Source organism: Ambystoma mexicanum, chromosome 13 (genome assembly GCF_040938575.1).
Source record: "Ambystoma mexicanum isolate Mex_15411 chromosome 13, UKY_AmexF1_1, whole genome shotgun sequence".
Lineage (NCBI taxonomy): Eukaryota > Metazoa > Chordata > Amphibia > Caudata > Ambystomatidae > Ambystoma > Ambystoma mexicanum.
In genome coordinates, this window is record NC_090938.1 from 112,371,007 (window position 1) to 112,388,633 (window position 17,627).

Here is a 17,627-nt window from a genome sequence, read left to right on the forward strand (position 1 = left end):
AGCAGGTACCTGGGCCCAGAGGACAGAGGGTGGCCAGGTGCATGGTGCCAAGTAAGAACAGACCAGCAGGGGAGAGGGGGAGCGAAGGCAGAAGCAAAGAGGAAGGTCTTGAGGTGATTCCGGAACCAGAGATGATTCCCCTCAAGTCTTAGAGTGGCAGGGAGGCTGTTACAGAGGGAAGCCCCAGCCGAAGACAGATATACCCCCAGCTAGTTTCTTTGAAAAACGACTGATCCTGAGGCAGTTAGAGGAGTGAAGAGCTCGAAAGGGGAGGTATTTGTGGAGGGATAGCTGTAGGTAATTTGGACCCAGGCCCCAGAAAGCCTTGTGGACAATGTAGAGGGTTTTGAATTTAATCCTTGCATCCACTGTGAGCCAATGGAGAGATTTCAGAGCTGGAGAGATACGATCCCAGGGCTTGAGGCCAAGGACAAGTCTGGCAGTCCTGTTCTGGATTAGTTACAGAGGGCGTAGAGTGGAGGCAGGTAGACTTAGAAAGAGGCTGTTACAATAGTCCAACATAGAGAGACCCAGAACTTGGAAGACCATGAGCTTCTGGGGAAAGGAGAGGAACGGCAGAGTACCTCTGAGGAGGTGCAGGAGGAAGTTTGACTTTTTAGAGACATCAGAGATGTGGGCGGAGAAGGAAACTGGAGTCAAAGATGACCCTGGGGTTCTTAGCCTCGCAAGTGAGGGTAGGAGGAGGGCCAAGGGAGGCCAGCCAGAGAGTGAGGGGAAAGCATGGTGAAGGTGTGCCGATAAGGAGGATGTCAGTCTTGCTGGCATTCAGACAAAGATCATTGGCAGCACACCAATCTTGAATGGCAGTTAGGCAATCAGAGATGAGAGAGGGTGAGGAGGTGGCTGAGGGCAGCCTGAAAATGAGTTGAGTGTCGTCAGCATAGCACTGGAAATTTGAGCAAAAAATGGCAATGCAGTGGGCGAGAGTTGCCAGGTATTGGTTGAAAAGCCAGGGTGAGAGTTTAGACCCCCCCTGGGGAACACCACAGGTAGAGAGGAAAATAAATGATAGAAAGGACCCAAGTTGGACCTGGGAGGGTCGACCAGAGAGGAAAGAGGTCAGCCAGGCCAGAGCCTGATCAGTGATACCCAGGTTATCACAGAGACGGCTGAGCAGGATGGTATGGTTGACTGTGTCGAAGGCAGAAGAGAGATAGAGTAGGATGAGGACAGAGGGAATGTTAGAGGAAAGGTTGGAGAACAGATCTTCACGGAAGTTCAGGAGAGCAGTTTCCGTGCTTCTGGCAGCTCTGAAGCCAGACTGGTGGTCATGGAGACAGCCAACAGAAATGGAATGAAGGTTTATCTCAGAAATAGCCAGCTTTTCCAGGAGTTTTCCCAGAAAGGGAGTAATAGAAATTGGACAATAGTTAGCCGGACAAGAAGGATCAGATGCGGGTTTCTTGAGAGCAGGATGCACAAGGGAGTGCTTCAGAGGGGAGGGGAAGGATCCTGAGGCAAAGGAGTGGTTGCAAAAATCAGCAAGGGCCGGAGCAAGGGTGTCAATGTGGTCCTTGATGGTTTTAGAGGAGCAGGGATGAACCTGTTTTGACGAGGCTTTCATAGATCGGACTTGTCTAGCAGCCTCCTCAGGGGAGAAAAGAGGAAAGGATGAGAAGGAGGGAGGGGGGGTTAGGGAGAATTCTCATAAATGTGCCAATTCCCTTCACTTTAGAGACCCCCAGCAACTTTGCTGGATTTTGAGGACTTGATTGTTTTACCTGGAAAGAGCGTGAGCCCTTTTCTTCCCCCCACTCATTTATTTTGATGTGTGTTTTACTCTTGTACACTGCACCCTCAGTGCAGTTACACAGGGATGTCTTTTTAGACTTACAAAAGGTTTAAATACCTTCTCTGGGATAAACTACTGTTTCCTAGAGAATGTAAGGTTACATTGATTTGACTAGTCTTTTTAAATTCCTAGACCCAGCACACCATCTTCCTAGAGTGCTGGAGGGGTTACCTACTATCCCGTGTCTAGAAACTCATGTAGCAGTCCAATGCTATCCTTTCCTATCGAAATAGCTAGTGGCAGTGGTTTTACAACTAACTACCATGATTTTTCCCGACCGCGAACACCGGTAGCTAAAAATCGCGGGAGCCATGTTTTTCAAGATGGCGCCTTGAGCCCCTTTGTTTAAACAGGTCCCGGTCTTCTTTTTTTGCCATTTCATTTTGGAAAGGTCCTTCTAGAGTTTGTCTCTGCACGCCAAACGCAGTTTGGTTCCTTTGTTCATTCACCTTTGGCGGGCTTCAGGACTGAAGACCGCCTCTGGCGCCTGAGTGTCTGGGGTGGGCACGAAGTGAGGGAGGTGCCGAAAACTCCCTGTGCTTAGTCTACCAAGAGACCGAAATGCACCCTGGCACGATTGGCTGGCTGACTGTCCGGCAAGGACAGCCACCCTGCTGGGTGAGTGGCAGCTAGGCTGGAATGAATGGATGAAATTGGATAAAAATATGAGTGTCTTGGCTTGGAAGGCAGAGTGGACCACTGCAACCAAAGAACCGAAGACGAGCTTGAAGAGGACAGCTGCTGCAACTCCTGGACCGTTGGTTTGCCCCGTGAAGCCCTGCTGCATGTCGGAATCGCTAAGTTCATCTCGACAGAGAAGCCCTGCAAGGACTTCTCCCTTTGAGTTGGTGGGACCAATCAACTCGACACTAAGCCACCTGTATACCATTCTCAGAGCTGGTTTTATTTTCCTCAGAGTGCTGGAGGAAACCAAATAACCAGGGAGAAGGACACCAGTTTGTGTGTTTGACTACAGTTACCGGAATTGAAGATTTGCCAGCGTTTGAACCAGTCCCAGTGCAGTGCAGGAGTCCCGACTACCTTCCTCTTATCCCCACGACTGAGGCTCAGGAACAGAGAGATCTGCAGGAACTGCCAGGAACAGAAGTCTTCAGCTGCATCTTTTTCTTCATTTGTAAGGTACTGTGAAACAAGAGAGTACTTGCCTCTTGTGGAGAAAGTGCTTGAAACTTTCGCAACTAGCAGGCCTAATCAGCTTGTGACCAAACATACAATTCTTCTTGTTACAAACTACTTCTGCGAACTTCTACAGAGACTTTACCGTTTACGTACCAGAACCGTTTTTACCTATCCAAGACTCTAGCCCATTGATTTTGGCCTAGCCTATTGAATTGAGTCTTCTGGTGAAGGAACAAGTTACTTACCCTATAACTTCTCCAGCATGGGTCTGGCATGGATTCACAGGCACATGAATATTCCCCGTCAGGCTGGGAAACCTCGGTAAAGAAAAAATAAGTTTAGTTTCTGAACTGTCTTTCTCCTAATAACCAATCACTGCTCTCTGGATCATATTGCCCCCAGCCAATGACTGCCCTCTACCTAAGCCCCTCCTCTCGCAGCCATCTTCGGATTTGGTAGCACATAAAATGGCAGTAAGACCAAGTGAAGAGCCGCAGAGGGGTGGGTGTCTGGGTTCGCATGTGAATCCATGCCAGACCCATGCTGGAGAATAACAGTTACAGGTAAGTAACTTGTTCGTTCTCCAGCATGGGGTCTGGCATGGAGTCACATGCTCATGAATACAAGAATACATAGCAGTACACACATGCACAACCACGGGAGGTGGCAAGACTCAACATCAAGCATCTCTTACCTCCTCACCAGGCCCACCTTCAGCGAACAGTTTGCGCAGCACTGCCTGGCCGACTATGGACTCCTCCCTTTAGTCCCAGTCGACGCAGTAGACTCTCATGAAGGTGATCGGCGACCTCCACGTAGCGGCCATGCAGATGTCCAGCAGGGGCACACCAGATAGGAACGCCGTGGTAGCAGCGATCGCTCTGGTCGTAAGGGTTCTCGGACGGCCGGGCAACGGTCGGTTTGCCAACCGGTGACAGTGCATGATGCAGCCGGAGAGCCATCTGGAAATGCAAGCCTTCGAGAGGGCCTTCCCTTGGTTCACATGTCTAAAGTTCACAAACAGCTGTGATGTCTTCCAATAACTCTTCGTGGGGTCCACGTAGAACTTCAGCGCTCTAGCTACATCCAGCGAGTGCAAAGTTCTCGGGGCCGGCGATTAAGGCGACGGGAAGAAAACAGGTAACACCAAGGGCTCATTGAGATGGAAGTCCGACGGCACCTTGGGCATGAAGGAGGGGTGTGTGCTCAGCACCACCCTAGTCTCGTGGAAAGTCAGGTATGGGGGCTTGCAGGAGAGGGTCTGGATCCCTCCCACTTGTCATGCGCAGGTGATGGCCACAAGAAACGCTGTTTTCCATGACAGGAACTTCAACGGTGCCGAATGCAGAGGCTCGAATGGCAGGCCCATGAGCCTGGTCAGCACCACGTTGAGCTCCCACGCCAGAGCCGGAGCCTTCACCGGCGGGAACGATCGGGACAGTCCCTTCATGAACTCCTTCACAAGGCGATGGGATCACAGGGATGAGCGTCCTGGAGTTCTGGTGTAGCGGGAGATAGCCACCAGATGGACCCCGCCGTGGCCAGCGATATCAAGTACGGCAGCACTTGAGGGGCCGTAATCCACAGAGGGTTAATCTTCTGTGCCCGGCACCAGACAGAAAACCTCTTCCATTTGTGTCCATAGCACTTTAGAGTTGAGGACGCCCTGGCCTTTGCAAGCACCTCCTTGCAGTCGGCCAGGATATCGTACCCTCCAAACTCTAGTGCTGCAGGAGCCAGGCCTGCAAGTTCAGCAACCCCGGGTCGTGGTGGAGGATAGCGCCTCCTTCTCTCGAGTGGAGATCAGTATCCATCAGCAGTATGACTGGGGGGGGGGGGGGGGCGCTGACATGTCCGGGAACCAGATCAGTCTCGGCCACGCGGGTGCCATGCGGGTGCGACGAGGATCATCCTGCACCGGGACCATCTGAGTTGGTTGATGAGTCGCAACAGCGGGAATGCATAGAGGAACAGGCCGTCCCAGGGGAATGAGAAGGCATCGCCCATGCTCCCCGGCTGGGGAAACCTGCTGGCGAACCTGCGGCACTTGGTGTTCGTCGCCGTCGCGAATAAGTCGATCTGGGGATTGCCCCATCGTTGGAATAGCAGATCCACTTGATCGTGTCGCAGCTCCCACTCGTGGCACGAGCGCAGCTCCCTGCTGAGTGAGTCGGCAATGGTGTTCTTTATTCCTGCCAGGTGGAAGGGTACCAGAAACATCCCTTGAACAACGGCCCAGTGCCACAGATCCTGGGCCTCCTTAGATAGGGCTGGGGATCTGGTGCCTCCCTGCTTCCGGATTTAGAACATCGTGGTGGTGATGTCGGTGAAGATCCTCACCACACCTTGCCCTTGAGGGATGGGAGGAACGACCTGAGGGTCCAGAGCACAGCTCGGAGCTCCAGGACGTTGATGTGTAGCGACCTCTCCTCCGGGAGCCAAAGGCCTCTTGCGTGAAGATCTCCGGTGTGCGCTCCCCATCCCTCAAGGGAGGCCTCTGTCGTCACCATCTCCTGATGTGCTGGGGTCTGGACGTCCACACCCGCCGCGAGATGGTCGTGGGTGCCCCACCACCACTGGATCGGTTGGCGAAAGGTCTCGTTGAGCGAGATCCTGTCTTCGAAGCTGCCCGCCGCTTGCATCCAACGGGCATTGAGGAACTCTTGCAGTGGATGCATCCGCAGCCTGCACAGGCACACGAGGTGGATGCACGAGGACATCATGCCGAGAAGGGACTTGATGGACTTCACCCTGGCCACGTCCATGATCGACAGCCCAGGATGGCCTTCGTCCTTTCCTCCGACGGAGAGGTCAATCGCGCCACGGTGTCGAGCCAGGCTCCCAGGAACAGTGCGACTTGCGACGCACTGTTCCTGGGAGCCAAGTGGGATTTCGCGAAGTTGATGGAAAATCCCAGATACGTGAGCAGCTGGACAGTCTTCGCTGTGTGCTCGACGGCAAGTTCTCTTGTCCTTGCTCGAATGAGCCAGTCGTCCAGGTAGGGGTAGACGTGGATCCCCTGCAGGCGCAGCCACGCCGCCACTGGTGCTAGGCACTAGGTGAATACCCTGGGCGCCGACTTCAATCCGAAGGGGAGGGCCTTGAACTGGTAGTGCCGTCCTTGGACTACGAATCTGAGAAACCTTCGATGTCCTTTCAGAATGGGGATGTGTAAGTAGGCATCCTCCAAGTCCAGCAACGATAGGAAGTGTCCTTCCTCCAGCTGCCCCAGCACGTGCTGGAGAGGGACCATCCAGAACTTCTGGGTCTTGATGTACTTGTTTAAACAACGATGGTCCAGGATGGGTCGCCAGCCGCCGGTCTTCTTTCTTATGAGGAAGTATCGTGAGTACACTCCGGAGCCCCGGAGCCTCTTTGGGACGAGCTCGATGGCTCCTTTCTTCAGCATCGCCTTTACTTCCAGCAGCAGTTAAGGGACGTTGTTTTCCTTCCTGGCCACGGGTGGAATGCGGGGGCACTTCTTTAGAAACTCTAGTGTGCCCGCGGGCCAGGGCATCCAGCACCCATCAGTCAGTGGAGATGGACTCCCACACACTGACGAACTTTGCCAGCCGGCCTCCCACTGGGGTGCTCAGGTGGGGGCCTGACGCTATGGCCGGTTCAGTCCTGCTTGGTAGCGGCCTTGCCGCCTTGGCCTCCTTGACGAGATCCTCCTTACTTGCTGCGTCCTCTGTAGGTCTCCTGCGACGAGGAGCGGGCCGTCTGGCGGTACGTCGAGGAGCCGCCGCCGAATCCTTTGGAGACACCTTGCTTGCCTCCGGAGTTCCGAAAGGGCAGCCGTCATCTCTGCAAAACTCCCAAGGCCTGTGCCGTCTCCTTGATGGCCTGCAGTGACTCGTCCACTGTCTTGCCAAACAGGTTGTTTCCGTCGAAAGGTATGTCCAAAACTCTGGTTTGCACGTCCTTGCAGAAATTGGTTGCCTTGAGCCAACCACGCTGGCGAAGGCAAACACTGTTGCTCATCTGGCGGAAGCCGGTGCCAGCAATGTCCGTGGCCACCGTTATGGTGTGGTGTGGTCCGACGCCACCTCGCCTTCCTGCAGGATTTCCAGGGCCTCAGCCCTCTTGTCGTCCGGGAGGAAGTCCAGCAGAGGAGCGATCTTGAACCACAGCTCCCTGTCGTAGCAGGCCGTCCCGCAGGGAGGTCGAAGTTGAAGCCGTCGCCCCCGCCGCTTTCTTCTTGGCCGCCACTGAGACGGCCGAATCCGGGGTCGGCTGCACCCTAAGGCACATGGGGGCGGAATCCGGGACCCGATACTTCTTCTCGTACTGGTCTCTTGGCAGGGGTCGTGGATGGGTTCTTCAGGAGCTCCAGCCCTTCGTCCCAGATATCGTCAAGTAACGGGACCAAGAGGACAGTCTTCCTCTTGGCCTCACGCCGTTGATAGAGGAAACCTTCCTTCTTTTCTACGGGGCAGAGCTGGAAGAGCTCAGATGCCCTGGCGATCATGGCGTGGAAGGAGCCAATTTCGTCAGGCGGAGAGGCCCGAGGAGGTGGTGATGCAAGGCCCATCCCGTCACCACCGTCGTCATCCGTCCCCGTCCTCGTTGTGGCCATCTCTGTTCCCGTGTCATCCCTCGGATCCGGGGAAGGAGATGAAGGCTGTGAGGGCCGCCCAGGCCGGAAGGGCGGTAGGGGAGGAGTTCTCCTCTGCTTGCTTGGAGGGCTTCCCGACGGTCCAGGCCCCGCTGGGTCGTCCATTGGGGGTAAGGAAAACCTTGTCCTCATCTCTGTACACAAGGCCTGGATCGCCATCAAGATTGCTCCCGAGTTGTCCTGTGGGCCAGGTACCGGCTGTGACGGGCGCGACAGTTGGGGAGTGGAATTCTCCACCTCCACTGGAACCTCGTTGGCACCACGACTCCCTCGATAGAGGCCTTAGCCGGTTGAATCACGGCCTTCACGACTTTGGACGTGCTTGAGGCCTTCACCTTGGGGGGAGCGCCGCCGCCTCGCTCCCCCTCGGCTGTCTGTCAGGATCGACCAGGACTTATCCCGATTAAACAATTATTCTGCGGTTCTCGGATACCTTATGGGCCTTCCTTGCTTCTGGGGTCCAGCACTGTTGAGGTGGCTCAGGCTTGGTAAGTCCTGCTTCAAGGGAGTCCGGAGGATCTTCCTGGAGTTTGGGTCTGACTTAAAAATGATACACTCTATTCTGGCAGTCACACTCGATTCTGGGGTTCCTCTACCTTGCAATCGGTTCCTGCAGCAGCAATGTAAGTATAGCCAAATCCGAGAGGATATCCAGATGAGTTAGTCTTGGGATTGATAGTTACCAACAACCCAAGGGGAGAAGTCTTCCTTTGCAGGGCTTCTCTAGTTGAGGCGAATTCTGAGCTTCAGCAGGGCTTCACCGGGCAAACCATGGTCCAGAAGTTGCAACAAGCATCTCTTCCAAGTTCTTCGGAGTCCTTCATCCAGTGGTCGACTCTGCCTTCTGTCTAAAAGACCTTGCCATTTATGCAAGTTTCTCCCATTAATCCTCAGCCTAGCTGTCAATCACACAGCAGGGTGGCTGTCCTCCAAGGAAAGCCAGCCAGCCAATCACCTTTAGGTGCCCTCCTGTAAACAAGGGCATTAAGCACAGGGGGTTTCGGGCACCTCCCTCGCTTCCTGCCCTGACAGACACCCTAGAGCCAGAGACGGGCTTCAGCAGTGAACCCCACCAATGACAAAACAAACAAAGGGACCAAACCTGGTTTGGTGCACAGAGTAAATCTCAAGAAAGACCTTTCCAACAAGTAATGGCAAAAAAAAGACCAGGGCCATTTTGACAAAATGGGCACGCATGGGTGCTTTAATGCAGCTGCAATTGCAGCCCGCGGTAGAAACACACAATGTAGGAAAAAGTAAAACACTGCCACCAGCCATTAATTGTAGAAAGACTAACATAAAAATGTTACATGAGAAACCAGCCAAAGGGGATACTAAGTAACCCCTCCAGCACCTAATTGTAAGATAGTGCGTGCTGGGTCTAGAAAGTTACAAAAGGCAGGTAAAGTCAATTTCACTTTACTGCTCTTGGAAACAGTATTTTAACCAAGCGAATGTATTTAAACCTTGGGGAGATCTGAAAGACTTCCCTGTGCCACTGGACTGAAGGTGCTGTGTGTCACAATGTAAAAAGATGATGCCTATGGAGTTTGTCAGACTCCAAAACCAAAAGAAACACAGTATTCAAATTAAAGAAAAATACATGAGTGGGGAAAAAGGTCTCGCTCTCGCCAGGATAAAAATTAAAAGTCCTAAAGTCCAGCAAAAAGAGCTGGGGATCTGTAAGGTAGAAGGGAATTGGCACATTTTTGAGAATTCTCCATAACATTATATTTGATTGTTACATATCTTTCCCTTTTTAAAGAACGCTTATTTAAAAATTGATAAATAAATAACTTTAGAACCAAAACCTTGAGTTTAAGTGTTACTTGTATTTGCGAATTTCATTGCTACAGCACTACACCTCACATGTACCCACCGCTTGAGCTAGGCCTGGCTACCCAGTCACAGTACCAACTTGTGTAGTACAGACCAATACCAAAAAGGTGGGTTACCCAATAGCAAGCAGTTAAGTATTGTGTAGTATTACAAGTTGGTAGTGTGACTGAGCAGCCAGGCATATCGGGGTAAATGTGAGCTGTAGCAATGAAATTCGCAAGTAACCAAGCACTCAAGGTTTCAGTTCTAAATAATTATTTAACATCAAGTTTTAAATAAGGGTTCTTTAAAAAGGGCAAGATATGTAACAATCAAATAAACTTTTTTTTAAACATGTTTTTATTGATTTATAGAATTGTTCAAGGAAATCAAAAAATACTTTTCCAGAATCAGTACGTTAGTGGATACTCTTTGGATATGCTTTTTACACACTTCCTACTCCCAGAGGGGAATTCATTCACAACAGTAATGGCATTTATATATCACTAGTTATACTTTGCAGATTCTGAGGTTGCAGAAAGGAAAAAGGTTAAACAGTTTCTCAGGGCATGCGAGTATACTTAAATCTTCCAATGAAGTCTACAGAAGTCTTTCCCAGCAAGAAAGGTCTAGCTAGTTACCACCTATGAGGGACAGAAATATAAAAGTCAATGGACTAGAAGAGTCTGCAGGGAGCCAGGATAGCCAAAGTCAACTGGGGCACAGTTTACGGAGCGGAGGCACTTCTTAGTTAATAAATGTCTTGCACAAATTTACAGAATTTGTAGAAATTACTTGTAGGGTCGCATACTGTTACACATGTGAAAGAACAGAGTTGGAATCAACTACAAGGTAAGCCATTGCCGGTCTCAACTGAGAAAAGCAAAGGTCAAGACAATGAGGAACAATGAGGTAAGTACCCCAAGTCTAAACAGTACCTCTGGTTGGAAGAAGAGTGGTCCAGGTGGACTCTGTCCTGTTGCAGCACTTCAGAGCCTGGGTTCCTGAGCCTCAGTCATGCAGACAAGAGGGAGGACTCCTGCAGCAGCAATTTGGAAGTCGCTGGCAGCTGCGGGCTCTTTTCGGTTCAGCAGCACTTTGCGGTGTCAGCGCTCAAACACCACCACCGCAGATCTCAGATACCAGTTGGGCATCCGTCACTCCATGGGTCCTGCACTTTGATGAGGGGACTCGAGCTCTGGTCGTCCTGCTTCTGGAGGGTCCTTAGACTCCTGGAGCTTCTGGCCGGATTGCAGACGTTGCACTCTACTAGGGATTTCTCAAGCCCTAGCACTTGTTTCTTGCAGCAGCAAAGTAGTACAGCCAATCAGGGGAGATGGTCCAGTGGAGTGCATCTCTGCGTTAGTTGGTCCCACTAACCAGAGGGAAGAAGTCGTCCCTTCCGGAGCTGCTCTCGTCAATCAGAAATCTGAGTATCAGCACAGCAGCAGGTCTTCACCTGGCACTTCAAAGGTCCACGAGGATGCAGCAAGTGTCGGTCATCGTTTCTTCGTCGGGTGTTTCTCCTAGTGGTCGACCCTGCCGTTTGTCCCAAAACCCTTGCCTTTTAAGCAGGTTTCTCCCATTCATGCACAGCCTAGGCTGTCAATCACAATGCAGGGTGGCGGCTGTCCTGAAAAGACAGGTAGCCAGCCAGCCAATCAGGACTGGTTGCATTCAGGCATTCCAAGAGACAACGAACAGGGGAGTTTCGGGACCCTCCCTTACATCCTGTCCTTCCAGACACACTGGAGCCAGAGGCGAGTTTCAGTACTGAAGTCCGACAAAGGCAAGACAAACAAAGGGCTTAAAACCTAGTTTGGCGCGCAGAGTAAAACCCTAGAAAGACCTCACAAACAGAAAATGGCAAAAAAAGAAGACCAGTGCCATTTTGACACAATGGTCCCCCATGGGTGCTGTACTGCAGCGGAGGGTTCAGCCTGCGGTAGAAAAGCATGATGGAAGGAAAAATTAAACCACTGCCGCCAGCCATTTACAGTAGTGAGGTTAACATACAAAATGTTACATGAGTAAGTAGGAAAAGGGGCTACTAAGTAACCCCCAGCACTCCACATAAAATTGGGTGTGCTGGACCTAAAAAAGAGAAAAGGTAAGTAAAGTCAATTTCACTTTACTATTCTTGGGAACTGTAGTTCACCAAAGAAAAGGTATTTAAACCTTATGAGAAATCTAAAGGGTTTCTCTGCGACACTGCACTGAGGGTGCTGTGTGTCACTATACAAAAAGTAGATGCCTATGGAGTTTGTCAGACTCAAAAACAAAGAAAACATAGAATCCAAAAACAAATGAGGGAGTGAGAAAAAGGGCTTAAAATATCTAAAGTCCAGCAAGAGAGCTGGGGGTCTCTAAGGTTGAAGGGAAATAGCACAGAAATGAGAATTCTCCCCAACACTCCGCATAAGTCTAGTGTGCTGATCTCACAATATAAAGGATAAAAATAGGAAGGATAAACATATCCCCATATATTAAAAAAAAGGGAAGCCCAAGGGGCTCTGAGAAACGTGCTGTGTGCAGCAAAATTCAATGACAGATGCCATAGAACTTGGAGGAAAGCATTTCAATACAAAGTATCCCAAAAGATAGGGTACAAGAATGAGTGGGTGTGGAAAAAGGTTCTCACTCACTCAGGGGACCAGACCAAAGATCCATACGTCCAGCAAAAAGTGCTGGAGGACTCGCAGGTGGAGGAGATTGTGCATACAAATTAAAATTATCTTTTTTACTTCTGGCCAATCTTGGTTACACAGAAAGCATACATCAACCTTTCTAATGGGTAAGCAATAAAAAGGACGACTTGGTTCAGGAGAAGAAAAAAAAGAGAAAGAATAGTCCTCACCTGTCTAGTTTTGGCTGAAGTTTCACTGAACGGAATCCCGTAGCTCTTCGCCAGCTCTTGAGCCTGCTTTGTGTCCACCGTCCGCGTTGGCAAGTCACATTTGTTACCCACTAGCACCATAGGTACATCATCAGCATCCTTAACTCTCTTGATCTGCTCTCTGTGGAAAGAGCATTTTAGTTACAAACCACATCAACGAGCAGCAGCAAGCGTGGCTGAACTACAAGTGCTGCCTAAGCAACCTAGCTCTGCTTCTGCCCAGAATCACTGTTCCATATACTCTACAGGAGAAGCCTTTTTGTAGGATCTGCCGAACACTAGCACTGACAGGTGAGGTACATTCTACAGACTCTTGTGCACTGCCCTGTGATTCTTTTTTACAGTGCACCAAATAACCACTATAATAGTGTCAAAGTATCTACGCTTGTCCAAGAGTTTGCCTATTGTGCCTTTGCTAGAGGTATCCAGACCCTAGTATGCAGAAGAACAAGTAGCAGGATAAACATAAGAGGTTGAGAGAAGAGGGGTAAATGTCACAAATAACAAAGGAGAGAAGAGGCGGAGGGAGAATGTTTCGTGAAAGCATTGGGTGCATGTCCGTCAGGCTAGGTGGACCCTCGAATGTATCATGTAGAAATGTTAAGCTCATTGTAATGTGCACGGGGTTCAATTCAATGTACTATACAGCGGTTTTGGGGAATAGTACACTAGGCAATATTTGGATGCATACCAGCCCAAGATTGCTTGGGCGAACCTTAGGAAGATTAGTGCACTTATTTTCCCAGGCCCTACCTTTAACTTCTACCGCAGGTCAAAAACTCTAGCTTGACAATTCTGGGACAGCCCAGTAAGAGGGCTGACTGTAGCCCATTAAGATTGTGTATAAATGCGATTATGGCTAACAGATTGAAGCAGAGGTACTGTCCGACTGACACATTTCAGCATTTGTTGAAGAATGGCACCCTTAAATGTGAGACGTTTGAGGTCTGATTGGGCAGTTGCAATTCCAAATGGAGCTGGTGGAATGGCCCAATGTAAAAAGAAAATTGGTTCTGATCTTCCTTAAACAATGCAACAAGCATCTATTTATAAGACTTTTGAAAAAAGCATATTTATAGAAATGTGTCAGTTCAAAGCATAGAATGAATGATCATGGGCAGGATGCATGAAGGATGCATGAGAATGGGGAGTGAAGTGGGCCCTCAGATGTTTTTGGAACTGCGGTACAGGTAAGAAGAGGATTCCAAGAATTGCAGAGGTCTTGAGGGCTGTAATCTCTTGAAACAAATTTTAATGTATGGGGGCATCATATCATATGATCAATATCTCACACCAATGCTAGCATACATGCGTCTGCATTCGCTAGAGGTCCTGTAGAGCTACATTTCCCAAAATTCACTTTCGCAATCATAGAGGCCCTCATTGGGATACATGCACATAATGCATTCGGCATAACCCAGTGCTGTGGCCTCTGCATTAAAAAATGCCATAGCATTGTGCCTCACTCAAGAAAGAAGCCCCTCAATGCTGTGTGTGCGTGCATCAGTTAAGGAAATTTACAAAATATGCATCACTCTGACGAGAGGAGAAGAGAGATAGAGAGAATATATATATATATATATGAAAGTACATAGAACCTCTAGTATATTTAGGATTTAATAGAAACACTTACAGCCAGATGTATCATAAAAAATAAAGGTTTATTATAAATACAATTAGGCGAGTTAAGTCTTGGGGTAAGTACTTTGTCAAACACATTATAAAAACCAACACAATGCTGCAAGGTACACAGACCAAACCATAAACCTTCAGAATACCCAACAATAATTCTGGGGAAGTCAGACCTTATCATACACCTTTAGTAGACGCCACACCAATTCATGGGGAGTAAAACCATTAGATTACTTTACATTAAGTCTAGTAGACCCTGGCAGTGATGCAGTGACACTCAGCAAAGAAATCACATAGTAAACCAACCTGCAAGTATACTTTTCTGAATAGTGGAACACTCATTCAAGGAACAGTAACAACCTATGATTATTATTCAGGATAACACACAGTTATACTGCGTGAGTCTTACCTTTTGGTGTAATATACAATTACAGTTGCTTTTCAGCTCAGTGGAACACAAGAGTAAGGCAAGCAAGAACTCTTTACATTATTGTACTGCACAAATGGTATGACAAGCACCCTGCTGGAAGTTAATCATTGCTGGTGACCTAAATTAGCTATTTTTCAACAGGAAAACACAAGAGGAATGTAAAAAGTTTAGGAAATGTCCAACTTCCAAGAGCGACCACGCAGTCATGACATGGACTTACGTTGCCGAACGCACACAAGATCAATAAATGTAATTGCCAGGTGAACGTAAATACCACTGGGAATCTGATTACATGGAATGACAAGAGCATTCAGAAAATCAATAAGTATATAAATAGCAACTTGGCATCAATGGTGAATTGGCTTGGGCAGAGCTGGGACTTGTTGCTATTTATGCGTTGGCTTAGCACACAAATTCAGATATTTCCCAAGTCTTGCAAACCCCAAACGCAGAACGAAAATGTGTTCAATAACGAGATAAAATTAGCAAAATGTACTATACGTAAGCTCCATAGAGCTATTAACAATAACATTTAGCACACAGAAATGGAAATAAAGCATTTAAAGAGCTCGGAGACTACCAGGTACAAGAATTGGGTTAGAAATCGTAAATCGTCCCTCAAATCGGCAAACTGGCTTGCCCCTTAAATGCTCATTAACAAAAGGTGGGATGACAAAGAATTCTGGGGAATGGTTCGAAGATTCTTAAACAAGTCTTCATTGATTGAAATATGCCTGATCGACGAGTCAATGTGGTGCTTGGCAATCAAGAACAAGTTCTATGATGTGTCTGCTCAGTTTGAGACACATTATGAATATGTACCATGCCTCGAATTTTGATCAATTATTAGTCTATCAAAATTTCTTGCATGCCTGGGACCCAATTCGTGCTAAGGTAATAGTTAAATCTAACCTGCTTTGTTGGGCTCATACTGGAACAGCTGTTTAGAAAAATCTTGTTTGAGGTCAAAATTCCCCGCTCATGGAGGAGGGCAATTATGATCCTGGTTATTAAAAAAAGGGAGATGACAACTAGCATCTTCTTCCGGTGCTTTATGAGAGTCAGAAGCTTTGTGCAAGCATGCTACTGAAGAAAGCGTCAAAACGGTCAATAGAAGAAGCAGTGCCATCATTCCCCTTCCAATCCGGATTCTGAAAAGGTTTTAACACTCTACCCAATATTAGTGTCCTGCAATACATTATCTCGGAGTGTAACAATAAAACATGCAAAGACAAACTATACATGAGTGTTTCACAGACTACAGTAGAGCGTTTCATATGGTATCCCACCCAAAACACTGGGCAAAGCTCGACAGTTGGGGCAGGAATAGCTCTCTATTGTTCTTTACTCTGGGAATAGTGTGGCTATTTGCCTGAGCCACGAGGGGGCCATGACCACTGACATTCAAACAAAAGTCGGGGTTGTTAGGCAAAGTTTGAATGCAGTACCCTATGGGACCCCAACACACAATTAGGACTACAGGTGTACGCAAAACCAACCTTTGGTATAAGTCTGAACCACACAGTTTTTGGTAGCAAGCTGAGCAACCAGGCTTCTCTCAAGAGTGAATGTGAGCTTGTAAGGAGGTTACACAGAGGTCTACAATCATGAATATTCAAATAGACTCTTATACTCAAGGTTTCTTGGTAAAAACACTTAATTTATTAGTCAGTTAGAAATAATTCACTAAAAAGGAGGAAATCAATATCATACGAAAATATACTACAGTACTTCACACTACCAGGTTCTGAGGCATTTAAACTACTTTGAAGGAGGAGCAAAATGGCATTCAGAGCATTTGAAATAGGAGTAACAAGGCATAAGATAGTTACTCTTCAACAGTGCAAATAGTTTGAGTTCACCAGAGGAATGGTTCCAATGCAATAGATAGGAAAACGGTTCTGGTAGTTTAAACGGAAAAGTTTTTGCCACGGTTCTCAGAAGTAGTTCACAGAAGAAAGGTTTGTACGTCGGATCACAAGCTGACTGGGCCTGCAAGTTGCCAAAGTTTCACGCACTTTTGCAGTGAGATGTAAGTTCTTTTTTTTTTTTTTATATATATTTTATTGGTTTATAGAAAACCTTTAAAAAAACAAAATGACACAAGTCATCCATTTCCACGTTCAGAAATATACATGAGATCACGTTTCAAGATACAGGCATAAGAAAACAGGAGGCCACAGCCAGGGCCACGGGAACCTTGACATGCAACTCCGAGTGAGCTGTATTGGTGACAAGCCATGTGAGCCTGTACCATCAACCTTCATCTTCGGTATTCACCGAATCAAGGCTCGCTTCAATTTCTTGCAAAAACACGGTTAGCACCCTGGTTAGTTTTGTATTGGAGCCGGAATACATCAGCTGCCACCATTCTTCTACATTCCTTGTTGCGTGTTCAGAGATTATTTGTCCCAGATGTTTAATTCTTTGTGGTTTAAAGAATGGGCAGAATAAGACAAGGTGCTTGAGTGATTCCTCGCAGATTTTGCAATACCTGCATACGGTGTTCGAGTCAACTTTACCTATCCAGTTCTTTGTCCTATCTTTAGTTCTGAATAGGTTTAGGCGAAATCTCATGTATGTGGCCCTTTTTGCGTTGTCCGGGAACAAGGCTACATAATTTTGTAGTATGTTAAAAGCTCGTGCCTCAGGTGGAGCATCCTTCAATGCTTTAGACCTTCTTCTGTCTTCACTAGTTTGAATCCAGTCTGCTTCCCAGATCTTTTTCTTCACCAGGTCTGGGTTGGCCTGAAGAGTTTTGATATTCGTTCCATAAATGGTTAGCAGTTCTTGGCATCTTTTGTACCACAATGCTAGGAGACAGTCTGGGTTGGCATTGCCAGGATTGCTTAATATTTTAAATTGAGGTATTGTTGCAGGCATCACAGTTTTCCTAAATAGGGCCAAGGTATTCCACAGGATCCTAGCTTCGAGCGAGATCAAACCTAACTCGTAGCGTATGCTGGATGTGGGTGTGCTGTTCGGAAGATGTAGGATTTTTACCCAAAAAATGTGTTCTAGGGTTGACCAAAGTTCAGCCGAGCATCCAAAGGCATTCTCTGCGCCGTATATCAAGACTGGAACAACCTTCTGCTGATAGAATGCTATCACTGGTTTGAGTAAAAACTTTCCATATTTTTTATTTAGTATAAATGCTTGGGAAGCTAGTTGTCGACATTTAGTCTTCGTGATCTCCATCCAGGGTTTATCATTTATATTTGTGTTAATGTGCATCCCAAGATATCTAGTGCTTTCCACCGTAGTAAGTGTTTCCTTTCCC

At 48.0% G+C, this 17,627-nt stretch overlaps 1 protein-coding gene across 3 annotated transcripts in view; it reads right to left on the minus strand.

Moving 5' to 3' along the window:
• NRAS (NRAS proto-oncogene, GTPase) overlaps positions 1-17,627 on the minus strand; it is a 447,970-nt gene that overhangs the window by 66,948 nt on the left and 363,395 nt on the right. For all 3 annotated transcript variants that reach the window (XM_069633404.1, XM_069633405.1, XM_069633403.1), the window contains exon 4: positions 12,247-12,406. In XM_069633404.1, coding sequence (XP_069489505.1) covers positions 12,247-12,406 — 160 coding nt within the window. The remainder of the gene's footprint in view (positions 1-12,246; positions 12,407-17,627) is intronic.